Source organism: Schistosoma haematobium, chromosome 1 (genome assembly GCF_000699445.3).
Source record: "Schistosoma haematobium chromosome 1, whole genome shotgun sequence".
In the NCBI taxonomy this organism is placed as follows: domain Eukaryota; kingdom Metazoa; phylum Platyhelminthes; class Trematoda; order Strigeidida; family Schistosomatidae; genus Schistosoma; species Schistosoma haematobium.
Window position 1 is genome coordinate 13,138,996 of NC_067196.1, and position 24,270 is coordinate 13,163,265.

Below are 24,270 nucleotides of genomic sequence, written 5' to 3' on the forward strand. Positions count from 1 at the left end.
ATCTAATTTTTAGTTTGGTTTGGTCGTGGATGCCGGCTCAGTGGCCTGGAGGTTAAGCTCTTGAGAGCGAGACTGATAGTTCCTTGGCTCGAATCTTGTGAGGCGGGATCGTGAATGCGCACTATTGAGTCCCACAATAGGACAAAACGGTCGTCCAGTGCTTCCAGGTTTTCTATGGTGGGCTAGCTTCAATTGACTCATGATCTCAACTATTAAAAATTATTATACTCAACCCTGTTTAAGGTTTTTCCAATCAGTTGACATTTTAATAACATAACAATTAATATTTAGTCAAGAAACGTTTGATATATTTTGAATGTATTTTCTAGGACAGGTAACTGTATTCTCACTAAAAAAGAAATGAATAATCAAACATGAACTAAACAAGATGGAGTAGATTTTGTAGTTCAGGTGGATGATTTTGATAAATTTTTTTCGAACACTTCACATCTACCTGAAGTTTGTGCTGATGGTCTCGTTCAAAAGCACGATGAAAGCTCCACGATCAAACCATCCAGCTCAGAGAACAAAACTCCATCAAAATCATCCAGCTGAGTTACAAATAAAGAATGATTTTTACAATTAAGGTACACTAATCAAAATAACTCATTAATTTTTGCTAAATGAATCAGTCGGTCAGTATGTTACGTTATGTTATACGCACATATGTGTTTAAATTTCCATACCGCATTAGTACCTCGAAACAAGATTATTTTAACACAAATATTCGTGTAGAAGGAGTAGAATATTATTAGTATTAGTACTAGTAATAATCTCAGGGTTGGTATTAGTGTTAGTATTAGTTTAATATACAATAATAGGCAGGAAGTATGTCTGTTAACTGCGAGAAGTAACAAAGTATTTACATAATACATATACATAGCCTTTAGTTGTCCACTTGTTCCTTCCAGTGTGTTCTGTCATTTGAACTGTCTACTCATCTGGTCTTCAAGTGTTCTACAGCGACGTGCTTTCTCTGTAATGAAAATTTTCCCTCTGTTAGACAACTTTGAGGCCACGTTCTACAACATACCACTTACAAGGAACCCTTTCAATAACGTCCTCTATGTTATTATTATTGTTGCTATTATTATTTTCACTATCATTATTATTGGTAACAATAATAATAGTCGTAGTACTAGTGGAAAATACTAGGTATAGAAACAGAAATAAAGGCGTAGGCAGAGTTCTGGACTCAGGATCTATGGAAAGACACGAAGTTAGTTCATCTAAGGCACTGAGAACAATTTACAGGTATATTACACAAATTCCTTAATAATTACTTTCGATACTCAGAGTGACCCAAACTAGATAGTCTATATCTACCTACGTGGATCAGTCCAATATTTAAGTGACTTCATGAGCTGATGCTAAATCTTGGTTTGGTCACTTTCAGCTTTCCTTCAGTTTAGTTCTACTTAAGACAAAGTCCCCCTTTGAGGTTGGACAAACTTTCTAACCACCTCAATTGAATAAAATTCACTACATCGTGTGATTAAATATTTGGAATAATAAGTGTGTCGTAGGATGATTGGATCCCAGATAAACTTATTGAGACAAGTAAACAACTTGCTATATGTAAATACAATTGATATACGGATAATTTTTATGTATTTAGCCATTAAAAGTGTTGGTTTGTGGGGACTATCCAACTGTTGATCTCTAACTAGTTAATCCATGAAAAACAGGAAACTTTGGATAGCTACTATGTTTCAGTATGGTATACATTGACAAAGCCTAGAGGCTTTAGATTCGATTACTGATGTAGTTATTGTTTCGCTGACTAGGAGTCCTAACCTCGGAAGAGAGAAACAGTCTAATATTGATGGTTTTCAGTTGAGTATATATTCGTGTTTTAAAACGTCTTAACAACTCCCCATTCGAACTAAAAAATTTTCCCCAGCTGATCACAGTCAATGAAAATCAAAACCCTTAAGTCAAACTAGCCTCTACAAAGTACCTCATTAAACGCCTAAAACACTTATACAAAAATCAGTGGTAACATTAAAGTCGATCATATAAAAAATAATCTACTCGTTTTCATGATCCCCTTCCACATAACTTTTTTTCATAAGTGGTTTAGTGAATACTTCATTGTTTCATGTAGCTGTATATTACTGTTGATATCTATTGGAAATTTGTGGGTGATTTATTCTGAACTTTCATGCTGTAATATTGCCCATTAATTGTTGATATGGGTTTTTGCAAAAGATTCCATAATATTAGAGTAGCTCAATCATTCTTAATTTTCCATGAACTGTAGGTTCCTACCAAGCCTCAAATATTAGGGCTTAACATATTTAAACCATTAAATGTTGGTTTTAGTGATTTAGACATTAAGTACTGTATTCGTAACCCACTATTTTTGAGGTCCAATCCCCTATTACAATTGTCGATTAACACTGAAGAGGAATCCTATACTAGAACAAAAGAACTATTCAGTAGATCGTGGTTTTTATTTATCATCTAACTAAAATCACTTTCGCTGGTTGAAATCATGAGTCAATTGAAGCTAGACCACCATGGGAAACCTAGATGCACTAGACAACCGTTTCGTCCTAGTATGGGACTCCTCAGCAGTGGGCATCCATGATCCCGCACCCCACGGGATTCGAACCCAGAACCTATCTGTCTCGCCCCAGGCGCTTAACCAACTAGACCACTGAACTGTCCGGCATCCAACGGTGTTAATGTCTAACTTCAACCAATCCACGAAGTTGCGCCACCGTACACCATTGTCTTCAGTGATTTCCTAGCTCACAACAGACCTGGTTGAACTCCATTGGTAACGACTTCTCACTAGAACTCCAGGAGTATCTCCTGAAGTCAGTCACTAGTGAGCAGTTGATTATTATCAGAATAGGTTTTATGGAGATTTTAAGAAATTTCGCAGGTTGAAATCATGAGTCAATTGAAGCCAAACCACCATGGAAAACCACTTTGTGATGTAAACTATGTAAATTCAACAATCTCCACAGTACTTATTAATAACAGACTATCATAGTTTTAACCAAAGAACCTTAATAAAAAAAAGTACTTTTATTACTCAGTAAGCACTATTATCGTTATATTAACGATTCATTTATTATTGTAAACAATATTTGTTTCAAATAGTCATTGATTCATCTTGACATTGTTTATTCATTTATTTGTTTGTTAGCTTGTTTTTGGTTTTCTCTAAAGATAGAAGAACAAAATGATGAGTACATAGTCAATATGAAATGTATAGTTGACTGATTACAAAACAAAACTAATCGCCTATGGGTAAAACATAAAATTAGATTAGTATAATTATATTTAAGAGATGAAAATATCAAACTAGATTTGCCAATGTGTAGCATTAATATTTTGTTATATAGAAGTAGGAATAAGAAAAAAGGGAGAAAAGAAAACGCTGAGATATTTTTGTAAAATTCAGTAGTACAATTTATGAAATTTTTTTCAGTTTCTTTAATAAACTTCTAAACAACTAATTAATTCGATTGCATAATACTATACAACTTTAAACAGTTGATAAGCAAAGTTGAATATTGGCTAGCAGTCGAATCGAGGGCGAGCGTTTCGTCCTATTTGGGACTCGTCAATTGGATGTATCTACATCCCAGAGTTGATGTTCACTCACAGACTCAAACTCAGTACAGTTCACTTCAAATGCTATCACGTTATCCACTTAGCTACTGAGTCCTGATATTCACCTGCTTGTGCAATGGGGTGAATTTAAATTCACTCGTTACTGTTTTCTTGAATCTTCTGAGTTCAATTCCTAAAGTGAACTCTGAGATGTAGCTACATCCATCTTGCGATTCCCAAATAGGACGGGACGTGCGTCCTGGGTTCCTCTGCTAGCCACTATCCATCATCGCTTACAAAAAGTTTGTGAATTAAGGCAATATCGAAGCATACGCACAGTATGCACATATGCCAATAACAGACTGATCAATTGCAGTCTTAAAACTCAGTGGGAAGATACAAGCCAAACAATACCAGGTGGATTTATATTCACCCCATTACACAAGCAAGTGGCTATCAAGACTCAGTAGCTGAGTGGATAACGCGATGGCGTTTGAAGCGAATGACACTGTGTTCGAGTCCCAGAGTGAACATCAACTCTGAGATGCAGGCACGTCCAGCTGACTAGTCCCAAATAGGACGAAACGTGCGTCCTGGATTCCACTGCTAGCCACTATCTATCTTTGCTTAAAAAGCTTGTGACTTAAGGCTACATCGAGGCAATCCACACAGGAGACTGATCGATTGCAGTCCTAAATAACAGTGGGAGGATACAAGTAAAACGACTCCAAGTGAAGTTAATCAGTTGAGTTTATTCTTATTCTCTATAGTCAGATGGATTTCACTAAAATTCAACTTAATATCTCCTCTGAAAACTCATTTAGATCACTGTGTAATAATGAATGTGATTAATAATTATTCCTTGATACTAATAGAAATAATATTGATCAAGTTACAATATGGGTACTATTTGAATTAATTTGAGATAATGAGCATTCTGTTTTCGATGTGAAATAGTCACTCTAACATCATTACTCAATGTAATTTGTTGTTCGACTGCGATTGTCTATCGAGATTTGACAGATGTTTGTTTCTAATATTAAATCGAATTATAAATAAGTTGATTAATGCTTTTTCAGCATTGCCCATAAATCATTTATGAATTAGTGTAATGAATACAGAAAGTATTTGTTTCATCTATTTATTTATATTAAAGTGTCATTTCGAAAAAGAATAAAATGTAACCATTAAGTTACGAAAAGTTTACATCTAACTAGAACATAAGTTGATTTGAATGCGATATGAATAGTGATTAATGTTATATTTGTCTAGCCCTTTGGTTCTGATTGAATACGGTCGATAAAGTTGCAGTGTGGCTGCTAGTCTAAGCGACTCGACATTGCTTACATTATGTTGAAATGTTAGGTGGTTGGAGATAGTTGATAGAAAACCTCGGTTTCGTGACATTTGAAACTCGTCAGCAAGGTATACCTTTAGTCTTGGAAGGAACTGATGCTCCTTGGTGAACTTAAATCTGATTCGTTAAGGATAATGATAACAATGTATTGTATTCAAAAGTATTCTGTAGCACTAAAATGACTAGAAGTGAAGATGGTCACTACTAAATGATCAATCAACCGTAAATATCTCAATCCAGTAGGAAGTCAGTAGCGACCGGGTAAAGAAGTTGGGTGACTCAGACTTGTTTCCATTAGACAACATCGATTTCCTCAAGCTTAGAGGTATATCTTGCTGAAAAGTGACAAATAACACGAGATCTAGGTAATGGGTTTTCTGTCGTTTACTTTCAACCATCTAACACAAAACTGTCCAGCGGTTACTAATGGAAAAATGGATATTTCTGTCCTATACAGAGCTATGTGACTTCTCATAAAACTACGTATGAATGTTTCTGTATTACGTTTTATAGGATAGATGAGTTGCACATGTACAATCTGAGGCTGAACGAAATTCAGTCTACAGTATTGACAGCCAGATAATTTAAACAGTCAGAGAATACATGTTGTTGATAGACAGTGAGAAGTGGAATACCTACTGAAAACTCTTGAAAAGTACCTTGTATAACCAAGTAGAATACTAAAGTCTTAGATAAATATAGCAGGTAACATAGAACTCAAGCAACCTAATGCACTCTGATAACGAGTTAAAGTTGTTTATCATATTGAAATTCGACAAATAATTAAACAAATAAAGAATATACTCCAACTACTTAGTAAAGTAAGGTATTTTAGAAAGAAATTCGGGAAAAATTCATTTCATCAAATTGAATTTAAATGAGTTTTGAACACATTAGAACGTATAGTTCTAGACACATAGTTCTGGACACTTGAGAATTCATAAGTCATAGATGACATGTTAAGCAGCGACTTAATCGATCGCAGTGTGAATGACACATAAGATAGATTTTTCACAATCGTCTGTGACATGTAAACACATTTCGAGGTGTAATTATATGAAATGGTCAAGTCAATGTATCTGTTTGTTATCGCTGCTTAAATGTATTGTGGTGAGTGCTACTGATAATGACAGATATAAGTAGTATGTATCATCAATCGAAAGTGAAATACCTGAAGGCAAAAGGTTGAGAAGATCAAATAAAAGAGAACGAGAACAAAGAATGATTGAACTGGAGACGAAAGAACAATGAAGACTGAGATGATTGATTAACATTTTGAAAAATAAGTATTTATTGTATGGTTCTCAAATTTTACTAAAATATTCTGTAATTTCGTATTCAAATACATTTGGTTGTCCCAACTGATGTTCTCGATCAGGACAGTATGAAATCGTACAAATTATAAAAATTTGACCGTAAATAGGTTATACAAGATGTAATTTGATAGTAAAAAATCCTAATTCATTGTCTCTAGTGCCAGTTATCAAGTCAGTTAAGTATTCAAGGGATAGAAAAATGGGTAACCATTGTCTAAAATGTATCTTCATACATTCTTCTGGCATATGTAATGTAATAAAATATTATAGACCAACCATAGTTGGAATCATCAAGATGCTTATGAATTTATTATTTGAAAATAACATTTATCGATATGTGAGACATACTATTTGCTTCGTAATTTTGTATCACACAGTTTACTACCAATAAAAAAGTAATCAACTTACAAATACAGATGAAATTAATAGATTCAATCAAAGAACCTGTATGAGGGTGAAGGCCTCAGACCGAAAATATCTATACGCTTAATATCAATTAACTGGTCGACCTAGCTTTTTATTGTTTTAATAGATTAGTTCGCAGTTCAAATCTGAATTGTAACAAAAATTTCGAATTCAAGTGTATCAGCTCATAAATCTCAAAGATAGGAAAATATTCATATGACCCTTAATTTCTAACTTTTGTCAAAAGAATAATGAAGATTTGTTTTTCGAGAAAGATTTCTTTTGTAATTATTAGTTATCAACAGTCAATATATGGTCTGATGGAATAAAAAGGCAAAGTTACATTCTTTTACTAATCGTGATTCTTCCGTTTAAATTCACTTCGTATTGTATACTTGACTCTTCTCATTGATGTTTAGAACTGTTATTGATCATTCTCTTACTGGCATATGTGCATCCCGTGAGGATTGTCTCTATATTGCCCTAGTTAATAAGTATTATAAGCAATGATGTATGGTGGCTAACAGTGGAATTCAGGACGTACGTTTCGTCTCATTTGAGACTCGTCAGCTGAAGCGAGCGGTTCTGTGTTCGAGTCCCGAAGTGAACATTAACTCTGGAATGCAAGTACATCCGGCTGACGAGTCCCGAATAGAGTAAAAAGTGCATCTTGGATTCCACAGTTAACCAACATCCATTTTTATTTATAATTACTTCCGTTTGTTTAATTCAATATGGTGATTTATCTGTGTACTATTTATTTTCTTTTCCAAAGTAATATCTTATCGGTTATTTTTTAAAGTGTAATGTTTATTCAAAATACGGTATTCTTGTGCAAAATTAATGTAAACTATCCTCAGCATCACATGCAATATATGATTTATTATAACTCTGAGTATTTTTTACATATATGGTTTTATTCTAATTACCAATAAAAATGGATGTGCAATCAATATATTAATAAGTGTATTTCCGAATAAGGTCGGGATTAATAAATCTTCATTTATACCAGTCTTTGTGTTTTCACTTCGCCTCGTCAAAATATTGTAGTGGTCCCTCATTTACTTTTTTCTCTCTCAAATATAACTAATAAACAATGTGGATAATGACAATCTAATTTTTATAATCAGAGAGGGGTTATGTAGAGATTTTAATGATTTTAATAGTTGACTGGTTGAAATTAGACATTAACACCATTGGATGCCAGCTCAATAGTCTAGAGTTTAAGCGTACGCGAGCGAGACCGATAGGTCTTAAGTTCGAATTTCGCGATTCGGGATCGTGGATGCGCACTGCTGAGAAGTCCCACAATAAGACAAAACGGTCGTCCAGTGTTTCCAGATTTTTTATGATAGTCTAGCTTAAATGAACTAATGAATTCAACTGCTAAATTAATCAAATGTTTTTTAGAGTTCAAATAGTTCAGATTAATCTTTATTAGATATTAAATTGAATCGAATTCTATGGAATTACAAATAGTATTCAAATATTCAATATGATTCTAAATATTTTATATCCAAATTTGTTTATTTATTTACTATTCACATTCTATTCTGTTTATAAAACTGAAATCTCATATAGAAAGTCATTACATAATATTTACATTTCATGATTTTGTCTTATTTTTGCTTTTTTTTCTTCAAAATAAACTTTAGATCAATAAAAGCAATAAAAAAAACCGTATCCAATAACTTCCCCTTTTCTTTTTTTCTTTGTTTTTTTATACACACACATATAAGTAAATATATGATCGGAATGTTACCATGACTACTAGAAACGATAAATATTAGCCTGTTTTTTTTTAAAAAAATGGCGTATGATATTGAATTTTGAACATACTGTATTTACACAACTGCTTAAACAAGTGATATTTCTGTATAGGTATATATATATATATATATATATATATATATATATATAGTTATATGAAAAACTATTATAAGACATAATTATCTAAGTCGAATTTTTTTCGGAGTGATTAAAATAGAAAAAAAAAACTTTTTTTCCTAGTCAACTATTTGTTTGACTTATTTTTATTGTAAATAAGGGAGAAAGAGATTTTAATTAAACTGTTCCTTTTTTTACATAATTAGTTTCCTTGATAAATTTCAAACGAAAAATTAATTTAAATTCATTTGATATATATGGTTTGCTTGTATGTTTAGGACTACAATTGATTAGTCTGTTGTTGGCATATATACATCTTATGTGGACTGTCTGATTATTAGGACTCAATAGCTAAGTGAACAAAACTATGGTGATTGAAGTGAACAGTACTGAGTTCAAATCCTAGAGTGAATGTCAACTATGTGATGCAGATACATTCAGTTGACGAGTTCAAAATAGAACGAAATGAGCTTCCTGGATTTCACTACCAGCCAACATCTATCTTTGATTACAAAGCTTGTGAAAAATTAATTTTTTCATTCTATTTCATAGATTTTTATCTGAGCTCCAAACAGTCTTAAAATTTTTAGAAGTAATATAATTGTAAGCAGTGATTTGACATACTATGGTTAATGAAGTTTAGAAGCTGCATACTTGAAAATGAACCGATAATTTAGTATGCTAAAATCTCATCAACAATGTATTTATTTTTTAATGTGTAACATTTGTTTAGAATAGCTATAAACCACAAATAAATTTAAGTTGATTAACATCTCACCGAAGTAGGTACTGATAACTTTAGTTTGACAAATGTAGTTAAATTGAAACAGCTATCAGTTTGGTTATGATATGATTAATGTTATATCATTATTATTCTGGTCGGCTCATTTTTTGTCAAGGTAGTTATTACGGTGCGGGTTTGCTGACCCTATTCCGATTTCTTCTACTTTGCGCGGGACCAGTAGTGACCTTACAGGAGCTACAAGCAGAAGCCTCAACATACAAGACCAAAGAAGCATGATCACCAAATAAAACATGGAGAACATCAACCCGATCACACTTGATGGAAAAACTCTTGAGGAGATGGAAACTTTCATTTACATAGATAGTATCATCACTGAACAAGGAGGATTTGATGCAGATGCAGTGGCAAGAATTGACAAAATAAGGTCAGAACTCTTACAATTGAAAAACATATGGAACTGTGAACAACTGTTAAGCAACATCACAGTCAAAATCTTTATTACTAACGTTGAGACAGTCCTATTGTACAGATGTGAAACTTCGAGAACTACCCCAACCATCATCATCAAAAAGGTACACGTATTTATAAACAATTGTCTAGGCAAGATACTCAATGTTCGTTGACCGGAAACCATCAGCAACAGCCTACTGTGGCGGACATACATCACGGAAATCATCGAACTGTATCACGAGGCAAGAGCTAACTCGGAATCTTGAAGGCAAGAGGAAAAGAGGAAGACCAAAGAACACACTGCGTTGGGAATCATAAGCAGACATTAAAAGAATAAATAGCAACTGGAAACAACTGGGAAGGGTTGTCTAGGACAGAGTTGGATGGCGGATGCTGGTAAGCGGCCTATGCTCCTCTACTACGAGTAACAGGCGTAAAAAGGTATCAATACTATTATCAGTCGCTTTATTCGATATTATATTTTCATGCAATGTAGAATTCTTACCACAAAGTGTTTCAACATATTCCTTTTCTTATTTCTTGATTGATCTCCAGGTACATATTAGCAGTTCAGGAGTCTACATCTAATTATTGTACATTCTTTTGAGTGCATATTAACATGATGTCTCTGATTGTACTGTTTTGTAGGTTGTACAGAGAAAGATTGTAAACTTTTCATAAACGTGCCTGAATAGGTTATGAGATTTATAGACATAATGATGTGTTAAAACAAACAAACAAAAACAGGTACAGTTAACCCATATATTCAAGAAGGTCACCAACTGATGGTCAAGATTTTCAGCACATACGAGATCTAAAACATTCTTTAAGTTGATGGTCTAGATTTTTCATTAACCTTGAAGTTGATACCGTTCTATGATAAAAGTTATCTTTTTTCGTATAGTAGTTTTTTAACATCAATCAATCGCTTAACTGTTTAAATTAGAATTATTTTATTGCGAACTTAAGAATTTCACATGATGCATCGATATTTATTTTGGAATCCGAATATTCTTATAATGACCATGTAAATATTGGCAATATCACTGATAATTCTTGGTAATATAAGTATCCGCATATATCAATTTGTTCATTTTCTTTATCGTAGTTGTTATTTTCCATAGAAAATTATATTTTCACTCGGGTTACGATATGAAAGAACATCAACTATGTAAAACAATTGAAAACTGAATAATCACGTGTAATGGTATATTAGTAATTTTAATCTTTAGAAATAAGCACTATTTACTTACGCTTATTAGCCCTCGTGGATGAGCTTAGGCCGCCAATCACAACTCTCCAATTAGTTCCCTTCTGGTCTCTCCTTTCAAATGTTCTCATGTGCTATCCAAATTTTTAATGCCTGCCTCCAGTTCCCAGGGCAATGTGTTGTCTGATCTGCCGCTTTTACTTTCGCGTTTAGGACACCAAATTACGTCTTACCCCAAGATGCAGTATGATTATTTTCGCAACGTATGTCCTATCTAACCTCCATTGTTAATTGTTCATTATAGTGGAGGCTGGTTTCTTCTTTCTCACAATAGGTTGTTTTTGATGGTACCTGGTCAACGGTTATGGCGGTGCTCGTTAAGACATCGCAAAGTGTTTACATTATAAGTGTACATAGCCATCGATCATCCATTTGGATTTTGTGGTGTGTTTTGCGATCTGCGCTTTTTTCTCGTCTGATCTTCAAGTGCTCTACCTACGCCGTGTCTTTCATGTAATGAAACATCTCTCTATCTGACGATTGTGACAGATTCGAGACCGTGTTCCACCACATACTACCTACGGGCGACCTTGTATATAGCGCTCACTACAGTTTTGTTTTATTTTAGGATCTTGCTTTTTACCTCGTGTATGTTGAGACCTTCTGTTGCAGAGGTTGCTGCAACACTACCTGTATTCATCTGCATTTTTTGCTCTGTATGGGATGGAGGGGATGAGTTATCTGCGAAATCCAAATTATCTAGCTGTATCCAATCTGTCTGTTGTATTCCGTGCTTCTCCTAAAATGTGGAAACTTTCATAATCCAGTTAACCACGAGAGGAAGAAAAAAGGCGAAAGTGAGCAGCCTTGTCCGACACCACTCTTCACTTGTAATGCATCTGTGGACTGCTCTTTATGCACAACTTTGCAGTATAGTCCGTTGTATGAATTTTGTATGACAGCGACAATCTTCTCAGGTACGCCATAGTGTCAAAGAAGGTTCCGTAAGGTTCTCCTCCCCGGTGTACAGCGGTATTCATGCCTGAATCCAATCATTTTACGGCATAGCATAGTTTTCGTTCATTGCCTGAGATGGATAACTGTCTCATATCCGACCGATTTTTACTCTACTGGCTATTGATTCTCATTTGAATCCCAGGAACTGCATCTTGAAAGTAATTAATGATGAGTGCATGATTATTCTTAGCGTAGCGGATCTATGGAAATCTTAATACTTCTGGATCATTAGCGAGATGCCGTAGTTAAATAGCAAAACTCTGTAGGGTATGAGACAGTTATTTATCTCAGGCAATGAATGAGAGCTGCGCAATGTCGTGAGTTGGTTGAATTTAGACATCAATACTGGTACATGCTGGTTCAGTGATCCAGTCGTTAAGTGGAAGACGAAAGGTTCTAGGTTCATTTCTTAATGATGAGGTCGTAGTTGTGCACTACTGAGATCTCCCGTAATAGAACAAAACTGTTGTTCAGTGCTTCCGGATTTTTACTAAGTGTTTAGCTTAGATTAGTTTGTAAAGGAAACTATGAAAATTCTACAATTCTCACAAGTCCCTTGTACTGGTATTAATTTATTTTTTTCAGAGAATAGGATGAAATTATAGCAAATTGGAATTTCATTACATTTCAAATTGTGTAAAATATTTTACTGTTTGAATTATTGTTCAATCAAAACAGTATATCATTATGAAAATAAGTGATTCTACGGTTTAGTGTTTGCCTTATACACCGTTCTATCACATTTGACTGATCTGTGGGTGGTAATCAATGTCATGTGTGTCAAGTCCTTCGACCAAGTCTATCGACCAAGTTGCAATGTGGCCACTAGTCTAGCTGACTCGACATTGCATGCACTGTGTTGAGATAAGATGGTGGTTGGGGGTAGTCAACAGGAAACCCTGGACCCGGGTTTCATGCTACATTGATCACCACTTAGTGATCAATCAAACGTGATTACCTCTCAGTCCTATGGGAGGTCAGTGGCGGCCCGGACAGCTCAGTGGTAACATCTCTGACTGTGAAGTTGGATGACACAGGACTGAAACCACCAAAGGCACCAATTTTCTTAAGATTATAACGACGCCTTGCTGACAAGCAGTACCAAATAACAAGAAACGTAGGTTGAAAGATTCCTGTAGACTACCTTTAACTATCACATTCTGTAAACTAATGCTAATCGAGTAGTGGTATGGGATTGCGATTATAAAAAAGGCGAAATGATTATTAAAATAATATCGAATGATTAATTAAGTCAGAAGAGGGTTTCTGTAGAGATTGTAGTAATTTAATAGTTGAGTTCATGCGTCAATCAAAGATAAACCACGATGGATTGAAGTTAAACATTAATACGGTGGCATACTAAATTAGTGGTCTAGAGATTAAGTGCTCGAACACGAGACTGAAGGTCCTGGGTTCAAATTCTATGAGCGGCGTCATGAGTGCGCACTGTTGGGGAGTCCCATGCTAGTATGAAACGGTAATCCAGTGCTTCCAGATTTTCCATGGTGGTCTAGCCTTAAATGACTCATAAACTCAACTATTAGAATAATTGAGTGTTTGGAAGAAGGAGAATCATTATAATCAAGCTATTCAGAAAAATTTACTGAAGTTAAACTGAAAGCGATTTTCTACGATCATCCGATAATGAAAACCATCAATAAAGATAGACTGGTTAGCTTCGATACATTCATGCGTGCTAATCACTTTAACTGCCTATTCTTTGTACTCAAAACTAGTTTGGACAGCCACTTTTTCTACATTGACCATCGATTTAGGGGTAAGTTACAAATAAACCTTGATTAAATTTTGAATTTCTTTCATATGTGTTGTAGTGAAGGAGAACATAGGTGAGGACAACCGAATTATATTTACAAGATTACAGAGATACTTCGTATAATACTTAATTTGCAAAATGCTTAATAATTGTCTCGAACTTCGTTGTTCTTGCATTTCCATACTAATTGTTTTCTATTCCCGCTCTTCCTTTCTTGATCTTCTCCATCTTCTGCTGCTAGATATTACATTCCTGACTCGCGTCATATACTACTTATATCAATATAAGTAGCACGCACCACAGTATATTCTTACATAGCTTCAATTTTCAAGTCTCATTTCTTACACAATTATTACAAAATTGATAGACTTTGCAAATTGTTTAATTAGATATTTTACTATTTACCAACTGTTTAATTACCCTGAATAACACCAACCTCATTTTTCCGTTGGAATTTATGTATAAATATAATTATTATGTTATATCAACTACGTTACCAAATTCATTTTACTGTTATAAATGACACACTGATCTCAAAAAAAAAAGACTGGGATAAAAATAAATAACAGAACATCAGTTGTTACCTGAATAGCTCAGTTTTATTGTGATGTTATACCGAATCTTATAGGGTACACCACTTCCAGTATGATTTTAGTTAAACCTTACTGAAGAGTGAATACAAACACAAAGTTAGGTTCAAGGTTTTATGTCAACTATCTTTAACTAATTAGATATAAGCTACAATAGGAAAATTCTACATAACATTTATGAACATTAGTCTGTCTTGTGTAGTAAATTCTCTATTTGCTTAATATAGATTGAGACAATTATTTATTGAGAAAAAGGAAATATATTAAAAACACAGGGTGAGCGAATAAATAAACATTTTCCCCATTAGTTTCTCATCAACGCTCTATACTAATATTAAAGTTTGCATATAAAATCGATGCAAATCCAATAATGTTTCCTGCAATGCAATAATCAGTTCAAAATTAAACCGATGTAAAATTAAATCTAAATATATGATTATACAATCGATTCATTGTAAAGACCCATTACGTAACAACAATAACTATGTACGTGTCATTACCAAAGTTTGACTTGATAATTTCGAATAAAATGAGCATTAGGTTGATTGTTATAAGTAAATTAATATATACATTTCAATAGTTGAGATAATGAGTCGATTGAAGTTAGACCATCATGGAAAACCTGCAAGCACTAGACGGCCGTTTGGTCCTATCGTGAGACTCCTCACCAGACCCTACCTTGAGGAATTCTAACCCAGGGTGAGCACTTAACCACCAGACCACTGAGCCGGCCGGAATCCAACGATGTTAATGTCTAGGTTTTTCATAGTGGTCTAGCTTCAATCGACTAGTTATCTCAACTATTGAAATTATTAACGTCTCCACAAAACCTCTTCTGATACTAATATATATTTGTAATATCCCAGTGAGTAGAAAAATTAGATTGTCGGAAGTTTCGTGACTTAGTGTAAGTCACTTCTTCAAAGAATAAATAACCAAATCAAACTTAATTACAAATACATTGTTTATTTATAAGAATTATGTACATTCAAAAATTAAGTGACTGAACAGAAACATTTAGCGTCATTTATAAAAAAAATAACAACCAAGAATGTCTACTTAATGAAGCGGATGCAGTGAAAATCAGACAGTCAAACTATGGACATACACAGATTATATGAAATGAAGTTCTTATATTTGAATAGAATTGAAAATTTTATGAGAAGCATAGTTAATTTAGAAGGAGAAGAAAGCCATGAAATATTAAGCGACGTAAAAAGTTTCCTTTTATATACAAGGATTAGATTGACTAATCTTTATACTTATGGCTTCTGTTATGTGAAAAACATGAAGTCTCGAATTACGGGGCAAATTCAATAAAATTCTATCAGTAACTTTGATATGGTGAGAAAGTATCTATTAAATGTGCTTGAACAGAGCTTAGTATTGTTCGTTTTCCTCTTTTGATCAGCCAAGAAAATATGATGATGTGATTATTCAGTATAACTGGTTCTACAAGTTTATTTTATTCACTTATTTGAACACATTAATATAAGGGGGCACCAAATACATATGCGACACAATAAAAATAAGGCCAGTAGCAGTTATCGTTGATTTGTGTGAGAGCTGTAATATTGTCCGGATGCCCAGGTCGAAGCAAGTGGTGTTCTTAGGAGAAAACAACCGGAGCCTTTGACCATAAGGTTTAATCCACAAGGTTCATACGCTTTTTGTTCCTTCAAGATCCTGGAGCCCATGCGTACCATTGGTCTGTAGTCAGGATTTCCCAACACCCATAGGTGGATCCTCCATTTCCACCAATCCGATTAAAGCGCTGGACACTCGCTTTCCTTCCTCTCAATTTTATAAACACCCGTAATGCCGCGAGAGGACAGTTAGTGGGACTTCCCTGACAGTGGAAATAAACAAGTGACCATGTGGGAACATTTCAAGGGGGATAGCGAACTCTCCCCACCCCGGCCGTACCAGAGCATTAGGGGGCGGCTTTACAGGGGTATAGCCTTGATGAAAAACTAATAAGAAATATTATTTTCTTTCAACTTGTGTTTTAAATGTCTTAATAAGAAGTACACTAGTTGACTTTTAAATGACTTTTCTCTAAAATAAACTATAGGAATAGTAAAAAATGAATTTATTTAAATAAAGATACTTTCAGTCATACATTCATGCCTTATATATATGAATTATTTCCATGTATGGATTAATTGCTTGACAGATGAATAAAAACTATGAAAATGTAGGTAACATGTTATGTCCAGTGAATTGATCTTATGAGTAAAATCAGAAGATGGACAGTTATGTTACTATTCTTTTGTTTTTAGTTCAATAATAGTATTTTTCAATGAACTGATGAATCGATCTATGTTAGATCACTGCGGAAACATTGTAAACGGTTTACTGTCATTTTAGACATATATATGCAGCGTCATATAATAAAAGTTCTATCAATCCATTCTAATGACCTCTTATTTGTGATTTTTCATTTACTCTTTTAATCTTTTGACTTCTGACTATATGATTAAACGATCTTTTATTTTTCAACTGACAGTGATTGATAATTTTGTCCAGAGCGATGATGAAATCTATGCAGTTATATCAATTAAGTCAAACTTTACAAAACACTGCCGATAGAGTAATGGCAATGTATAATTCACAAAAGAAATTTCTCAATTTATTTGATAAAATCACGATTTAATTGTAAATTATGATTAATCGATCATTGAGTAGTGATCAACATTATGTACGTTAAGTCCTTGTTTAGTGTTGATCAGGTTCTATCGAACAAGCTGAAATGTGGTAGACACTTCCAAGTGACTGGATATAGCGTGAATTATGTTGGGATGCAAGGCGATGGCTGAGGTGGTCGAGAGGAGACCGTAGACCTTGGCTTTATGTTATTTGACGCTACTTCTCGGCAAGATATTACTGTAGTCTGGAGAAAACTGATGTCCACTGCCACATTTAGGGGTTTTACCATTGGGCTACAGGAGTTTAATCACTTCCCGAATAGATCAATGGTAACGTCTATGAATACGAAGTTGGATAGTTCGACGTTTAATTTTATTAAAGAAACTATCTGAACTTCAGCCTGTTAAAATGTTATGTCATCTATGATTAATATATGTGCAATACATTGGAAATGATGGAGTTTACTAGATATATGTTAGAATATGTAAACTGTATTCCATATGATGCATATTTCAGAGAATAACTAAAAAATAATAAATGCTAGTGGAAAAACAAGAAAAAAGTTTTCAGGTTGAGGGATATTACATCCCATTTACTGATCAATAAAATTTGCAATAATCAATGATCGATTTATATCCGTCAATATAAATGTGTTACTAACTAGGCTGATTAGCAATCATAAAAACTTCATATAGTTACTATGACGTATATAAAAGAAGTAAGAAGTCGGGAGTTACTTGAACATATCCAATCATTATTACCCAGAAAGTAACAGAACACAACTTGAATGATTAAGATATTTTTGTAAGAAACTTAGTTCATTAAATGAAAGAGAATTTACTCTACCATACAGAAAAAATATTTGCTTTCTGTTGTCTTGTTCATGTTATCTAAATTTGACCTCTTTAAATAATATCAATGTTTAAATACATGTGAATTTATTTCATTAAATGGTTTCTTCTCAGCTGCTTACAACTTTATCATTATTAAAATATAACATAGTATGCTATGTTATAACAAAATATTAAATTATAGATAGTGGTGATTATAAAAATGGGAATGACAACAACAACCAACATCATATATATATTTGCATATGAATTCGCTATGAGAAAATTTGAGATTAAAATGTGTCACGTCTCTAAACAATGACATTAAGTCGATTTGTCGATGTTCGTCAATCTTTTGAAATCAATAACAGACAAAAATGCGTGACCAGTATACTTCTTACTGAACTAGACGCTATAAAAAATACTCGAGCTCATTTACGTATTCAGAAAGAGATTGTTATCAACTTATCAATGCCAAATTATGTTCAAAAATTCGGTTTAAATATTGCTCAGTTTGTTGTATTTTGAATCTGCTGAATAATATCATTTGCCAAGACACTAATTAGGGTGCTAATTCAAATTTTGATCTATTCCGCTTTTAACTTTTTCTCCATAAACCAGTGTTTCGTAATCGGTAAATTATTTGCTCAACCATCATCAAAGACATTGAGTTGGTCTGTCATTCGGAAGCTCCTACCTATGCCCTGACCTATGCATCCATATGTGGTTTATTTACAGACATACCGGACCATATCACACTATAAAATAAAAATCATTCATACACGACCCAAAGGTTGTGAATAGAGTAGCTGTAGCAATAGACTTGCAACAAATTAGGAATAATAGGTTGTGTATCATTAGTTAATAGTAAAAGGAATACATATATTAATCCAGTTATTCAGTAATTTTACAAAAATACTATCAATAATAACAATAATAATTCGGAAAACCAGTTTCAAGTTTTACAATATTCATTCCTTTATAAAACAATAATTATTACAACTATCTTGATTGTTATAATTACCATTATCCATACTATGATTTGTATTTTGTTATGCAACCTTCACCTAACTAAATGTCACCCCATCTACTTTAAAAGTAACTTTACATTTAATCAATGCTCAAAATTATGGAAAAAACTCTTTGAGTCTACCATGTTTATTCTTGACAATTCTTGAATTCCAAGATATGATTACCTCACTTATTGATATTTTCGATATTCATCTTTAAGTGACCGTACACATGTTTATTTATAGATCATTGTCACATAACCTTGATTTTACAATTTTTCAGTAACTAATATCCATTATTTAATATTACGTCATATTTCAATGCGAATATAATTGTAAGTCGCCGAGTAGAAACTACAGAATAATGGTATTCTACCTTGACTATTATCCTGGCCTATGTAAATTTTATAATCTAAACAATATATGAGCATAGTAACCATAATTAGTTTTACTCTTTCAAGAATTTTATATGCTGTGAGTGTATATTTTGTAAATTTTGAGTATTACTAATATACTATGTCACTGATACCTCAATCATTATTATGATATTATGTGGGAAACATTTATAAGGATCTATTCTAAAGAATTTAATTAATTGTTCATCGTGGTTACTTTTATCAAAAATCGTTTTGTCATGTTACATTTCAGATAAATGGCGAACCGTAAATTGTCATGTTACAGTTCACCACCCTGCAGTAGTTTAAAATTTCAATACCACGATAGATTAGTACATCTTTTGTATGCATTCTGTAAAGCATCGTTTGTGTATAGCTGAAAAAAACTTACCGACATTCAGTACTAACAAACCTATGTTTACACTCAACTAGTAACGAGGTAATAAACTACACAACAGTCAATAAACGACATAGAACTTAGACATTTCATCTATTATATTCCATATGTTATGTACAGAAAAGTTTCCTTCAGAAACCAATATAACCTCCATAGAACAAATTACATAAAACAATAAAAGTGTTTTCAGGTTCATTATACAATCTCAACGTAAATAATTTAATATTTTATTCTAACAATTAAATTTCCAAAACAAATAGGATATATTCCTTGAAACATATTCATATTGTAACTAGGTCATATTTCAGTTAAATTTTTCATTTGAATTAAGAAAAAAAAGAAAATCTTCATTGAATTATTTTTCGCGCTTACTTGATTTCAAATAATCTTGATGTAGCATTTCAAGTTCTTTACAAGTATCCAAGCGTGAATAAACTTTTTCTTTCTCCACCCGATCCCCACCTCCTCCATCCAGTATCCGAGATACAATTAAGATGAATAATATTTTATCCTCTTCAAATTAATTCTATATATGAAAATTAATTTAGTCAGTAGTATTAGTGATAGTATGAAACGTATCAAATTTCTCATTTGAGTTGATAGATAATTATACATATAATATATATAATATAATAAGTGTAATATAACTAAACATATTCAAAATCACGAACAATATTCATGGTTCGTTTTTCAAAGAATTTTTAATGAAAACTGATTCCTTTACGGTGAATTAATATTTTCAGTTGTTTTTTTTTCAGGATAAAAGCTGATCCCTTCGATAAGTGAAACTAGTAGGATAATTTTAAATCACTTAAGATTAAAATTTTCATTGAAATATTCAAAATGAGTTTAACTTTATATTAAATTGAATATTCTACCACATTGTAAGAGCATTTCATGTACCTAAATTAATGGTTGCTCTGGTTGTCAGAAAAGATATCAGCCTTGTAACTTCCGAAGGAACTCGGCTTTCACTATGAGGTGTCATAACTCTTATAAATAAAGACCTACTAACTCCCATGGCAGAGTTTAAATGGTTTGAATTATTCTTTCTGATTAGCATTGTTTAGCGAGTTAGTTTTCAACTGGATGGGGTCGCCAACCTCATGCCTAACCCTCGTGCTTCATCCAGGATTGGGACCGCCAGTAGCCCCAGGGGTCTCCAGGAAGAGTTAAATTGAATACAGTAAATGACACCATCATTGTAAATTCAGTTTGCATTGTTTGTTTGAATTTTTCGATTTGTGTTTAGAGCTGCAATTGATCCGTTTCTTATTAGCAATATTTACATCCTGCGCGAATTGCCTCGATGTTAATTCACAAGCATTATATGCAAAGATGGATGATGGGAGATTTAAACAAACAATATAAAATGAATTAAAACTTCACGCCATTGTACAAACTAGTGGTTATCAGGGTCCAGTAGCTAAGCAGATAATATGATGGCGTTTTTAAAGCGAACAGTACTAGATTTGAGTCTCGGAATGAACATCAACTTTGAGATGCAGGTACATCCAGCTGACGAGTCCAAAATAGAACGAAACGCGCTTTCTGAATTCCACTGCTTGCTAACATTTATCTTTGCTTATAATACTTGAATAGTGTTAGGAGTATGAATTATGTAATTGTAACACAGTGGTTAAGATGTATCATTCATGAGATGATTTTGGAATAACTTAAGTTTGATTCAGCATACAATAGTAATTGTAAAATAATGGTTATTTTTTGAGTTATACTGAACTACGTATATGGTCATTAACAGTTTCTAATGGCTTTCTGACTGATAACTATTTACAATGTAAACTTTACTCAAATAATTGTGTTCCCTATAATATTACGATCACTACTTAACGTCGGATAAACTGGAAATTAAAATATTTGTAATATTCTAATGAATAGAAAATTAAACGTCTAATACATCACGACTTAATTATTAAAAGTTGCTTCTTTACAATTGATTGATCACTGGGTGGTGATCAATATCATGTGTGTCAGATCCTTTTTAATGTAAATCGTATCCTATAGACCAGATTGCAATGTGGTCACTAGTCTAAGTGACTCGATATCGCACGCACTATGTTGAGATAAGATGGTGGTTGGATGTATTTGACAAAAAACCCTAAACACTGTCAGGGAGAAACAGTTCCCTCAAGACTACAGGTACCCCTTGTTGATGAGTGCCAAGTATCATAAAACCTAGGTCCACGGTCTCCTGTCGACTGCCTCCAACCATCATCTTATAGGTTGCTTCTTCTAAGTTAGATATTAACACCGTTGGATTCCGGCCGGCTCAGTGGTCTAGTGGTTAAGCGTACGCGCATGAGATCGATACGTCCTGGGTTCGAATCTCACTAGGCGTGATCGTGGATGCTCACTGCTGAGGAGTTTCACGATAAGACGAAACGGTCATCCGGTGCTTCCAGGTTTTCCACAGTGGTCTAACTTCAATTGACTCATGAATTCAACTATTAAATTACTATAATATCCATAAAAACCCTTCTTTGATTAAAATATAAAAGTGATTGTTTAATCTTAGATAAACCAGTTCACAATAAATCATAAACTGTTAGGAATTTACATTTTCTTATTATACTTCCTCTAATTTCGAATAATTACAACTTATTTATGCATAGTTTACTGTGTTTAAAGTTATCACAGATGGTCTAAACCATCAATTATACTTCAATCAATTACATAATTGATTGCTTTTCGAAAAAAAACCAAGGCATCATTTCATAGATAATCTTGTAGTGAACAGGAACACTAATGGAGACAATCGAATGTATTTGACAGAAAATTACAGGACTTGTTATTAAAATCTAACAATCATATAGTAAATGCTTAATTTACAAAATATCCATCAGTTGTCTCAAAATGACTCAGATTTCCTTGTTCTTGCATTTTCATACAAAATGCATCCTAGTATGGGACTCCTGAGCAGTGCGCATCCACGATCCCCCACCCCGCGGGATTCCAACCCAGAACCTATCTGTCTCGCCCCAGGCGCTTAACCAACTAGACCACTGAACTGTCCGGCATCCAACGGTGTTAATGTCTAACTTCAACCAATCCACGAAGTTGCGCCGCCGTACATGATTGTCTTCAGTGATTTCCTAGCTCACAACAGACCTGGTTGAACTCCACTGGTAACGACTTCTCACTAGAACTCCAGGAGTATCTCCTGAAGTCAGTCACTAGTGAGCAGTTGATTATTATCAGAATGGGTTTTATGGAGATTTTAAGAAATTTCGCAGGTTGAAATCATGAGTCAATTGAAGCCAAACCACCATGGAAAACCTGGAAGCACTGGACGGACGTTTCGTCCTATTGTGGGACTCCTCAGCAGTGCGCATCCAGGTTTTCCATGGTGGTCTAGCTTCAACTGACTCATGATTTCAACTTGTGAAATTTCTAAAATTCTCCACAAAACCCATTCCGAAAATTGCATTCTGTCTCCATTCTTTACTGTTCGATCCTTCTATCTCTCTGCTTCCAGACCTTCTGTTCCTGACTAACATCATATACTACTTATGTCAATACAAGTAGCAAACACCACAATCTGTCATTATTTTATATTTAAGAAACAAACAAAGAAAGAACAAAACAAGAATGGATAATTTTGTATGATATGATAATAAAAAAAGTATATTTTATTTCTTCATTACTAAAGCGTATTAATGTTACTGGTTATACGATTGATTCAATTCTGATTGGTCAATTAAGAATAACCATGGGGGACATTATTTGCCATTAACAGATCATGTATAAAATACACACGTATACTGGCAATGTTATGTTTTCTTTATTCTTTTCTTTTTTTTAAAAAAAACAACAACACAGTTAAGATGTAAACACATTCATACATAGTTACCATCTTATAATCATCATCATTATCATTATCGCTATCATTGGCAATATGGTTTACTTAAAGATGTATATATAATTAATAACGAAATTTATTAAAATAACAAATATGGATCAAAAGTCAAATATAAATTTATTTCATCCAGCATTAATTAATTTAACTACACATTTATTTTATAATATTATTGAGCATAGAATTAATGCACAAAATTTTAAATGTTTAGGATTACAATCTATTGATTATGAACAAAAAGAAAATCAAATTGAAGTTGTATTACAATTTGATATTATTTCATCATCATCAGCATCATCGTCTACATCAAGAAATAACTCCTTAGGGAATAATAATAATAATACATATACAGAATGTGATTATACAAATCTGTTTGGTGATAAATTAGCAGAACAAATAACTTCAAATGAAAGAAAATGTAAGTTTACTTAGTTATTTGGGATTAATTATCACGTGATCATTAGTGACTAGATTCAAGAGATAATTTCCGGAGTACTAATGAAAAGCCGTGACCAGTGAAGTTAATTTATGTCGGATGTGAGGTAGTTTACCACCAAAGATAAAGGAAGATAATAGTCGTGCAAAATCGTGGATTGGTTGAACTTAGAGATTAACACTGTTGGATACCAGATCAGTGATATAGAGGTCAAGAGTTTGCGAGTGAGATAGTAGGTTCTGAGTTCGAGTCCAGAGTGTAGAATAGTTAAGGAGTATCATACTAGAACGAAACGACCTTTCAGTACTTCTATTTTTTCAATGGTGGTCTAATATTGATCGATTCATGATCTCAA

General features: G+C 33.4%; 1 protein-coding gene across 1 annotated transcript in view; it reads left to right on the forward strand.

Moving 5' to 3' along the window:
• Positions 1-23,575: 23,575 nt before the first annotated feature.
• MS3_00002899 (uncharacterized protein) overlaps positions 23,576-24,270 on the forward strand; it is a gene marked incomplete at its 5' end in the record, with an annotated part of 89,275 nt that continues 88,580 nt past the window's right edge. The window contains one exon of the mRNA XM_051210555.1: positions 23,576-23,897. Coding sequence (XP_051073178.1) covers positions 23,576-23,897 — 322 coding nt within the window. The remainder of the gene's footprint in view (positions 23,898-24,270) is intronic.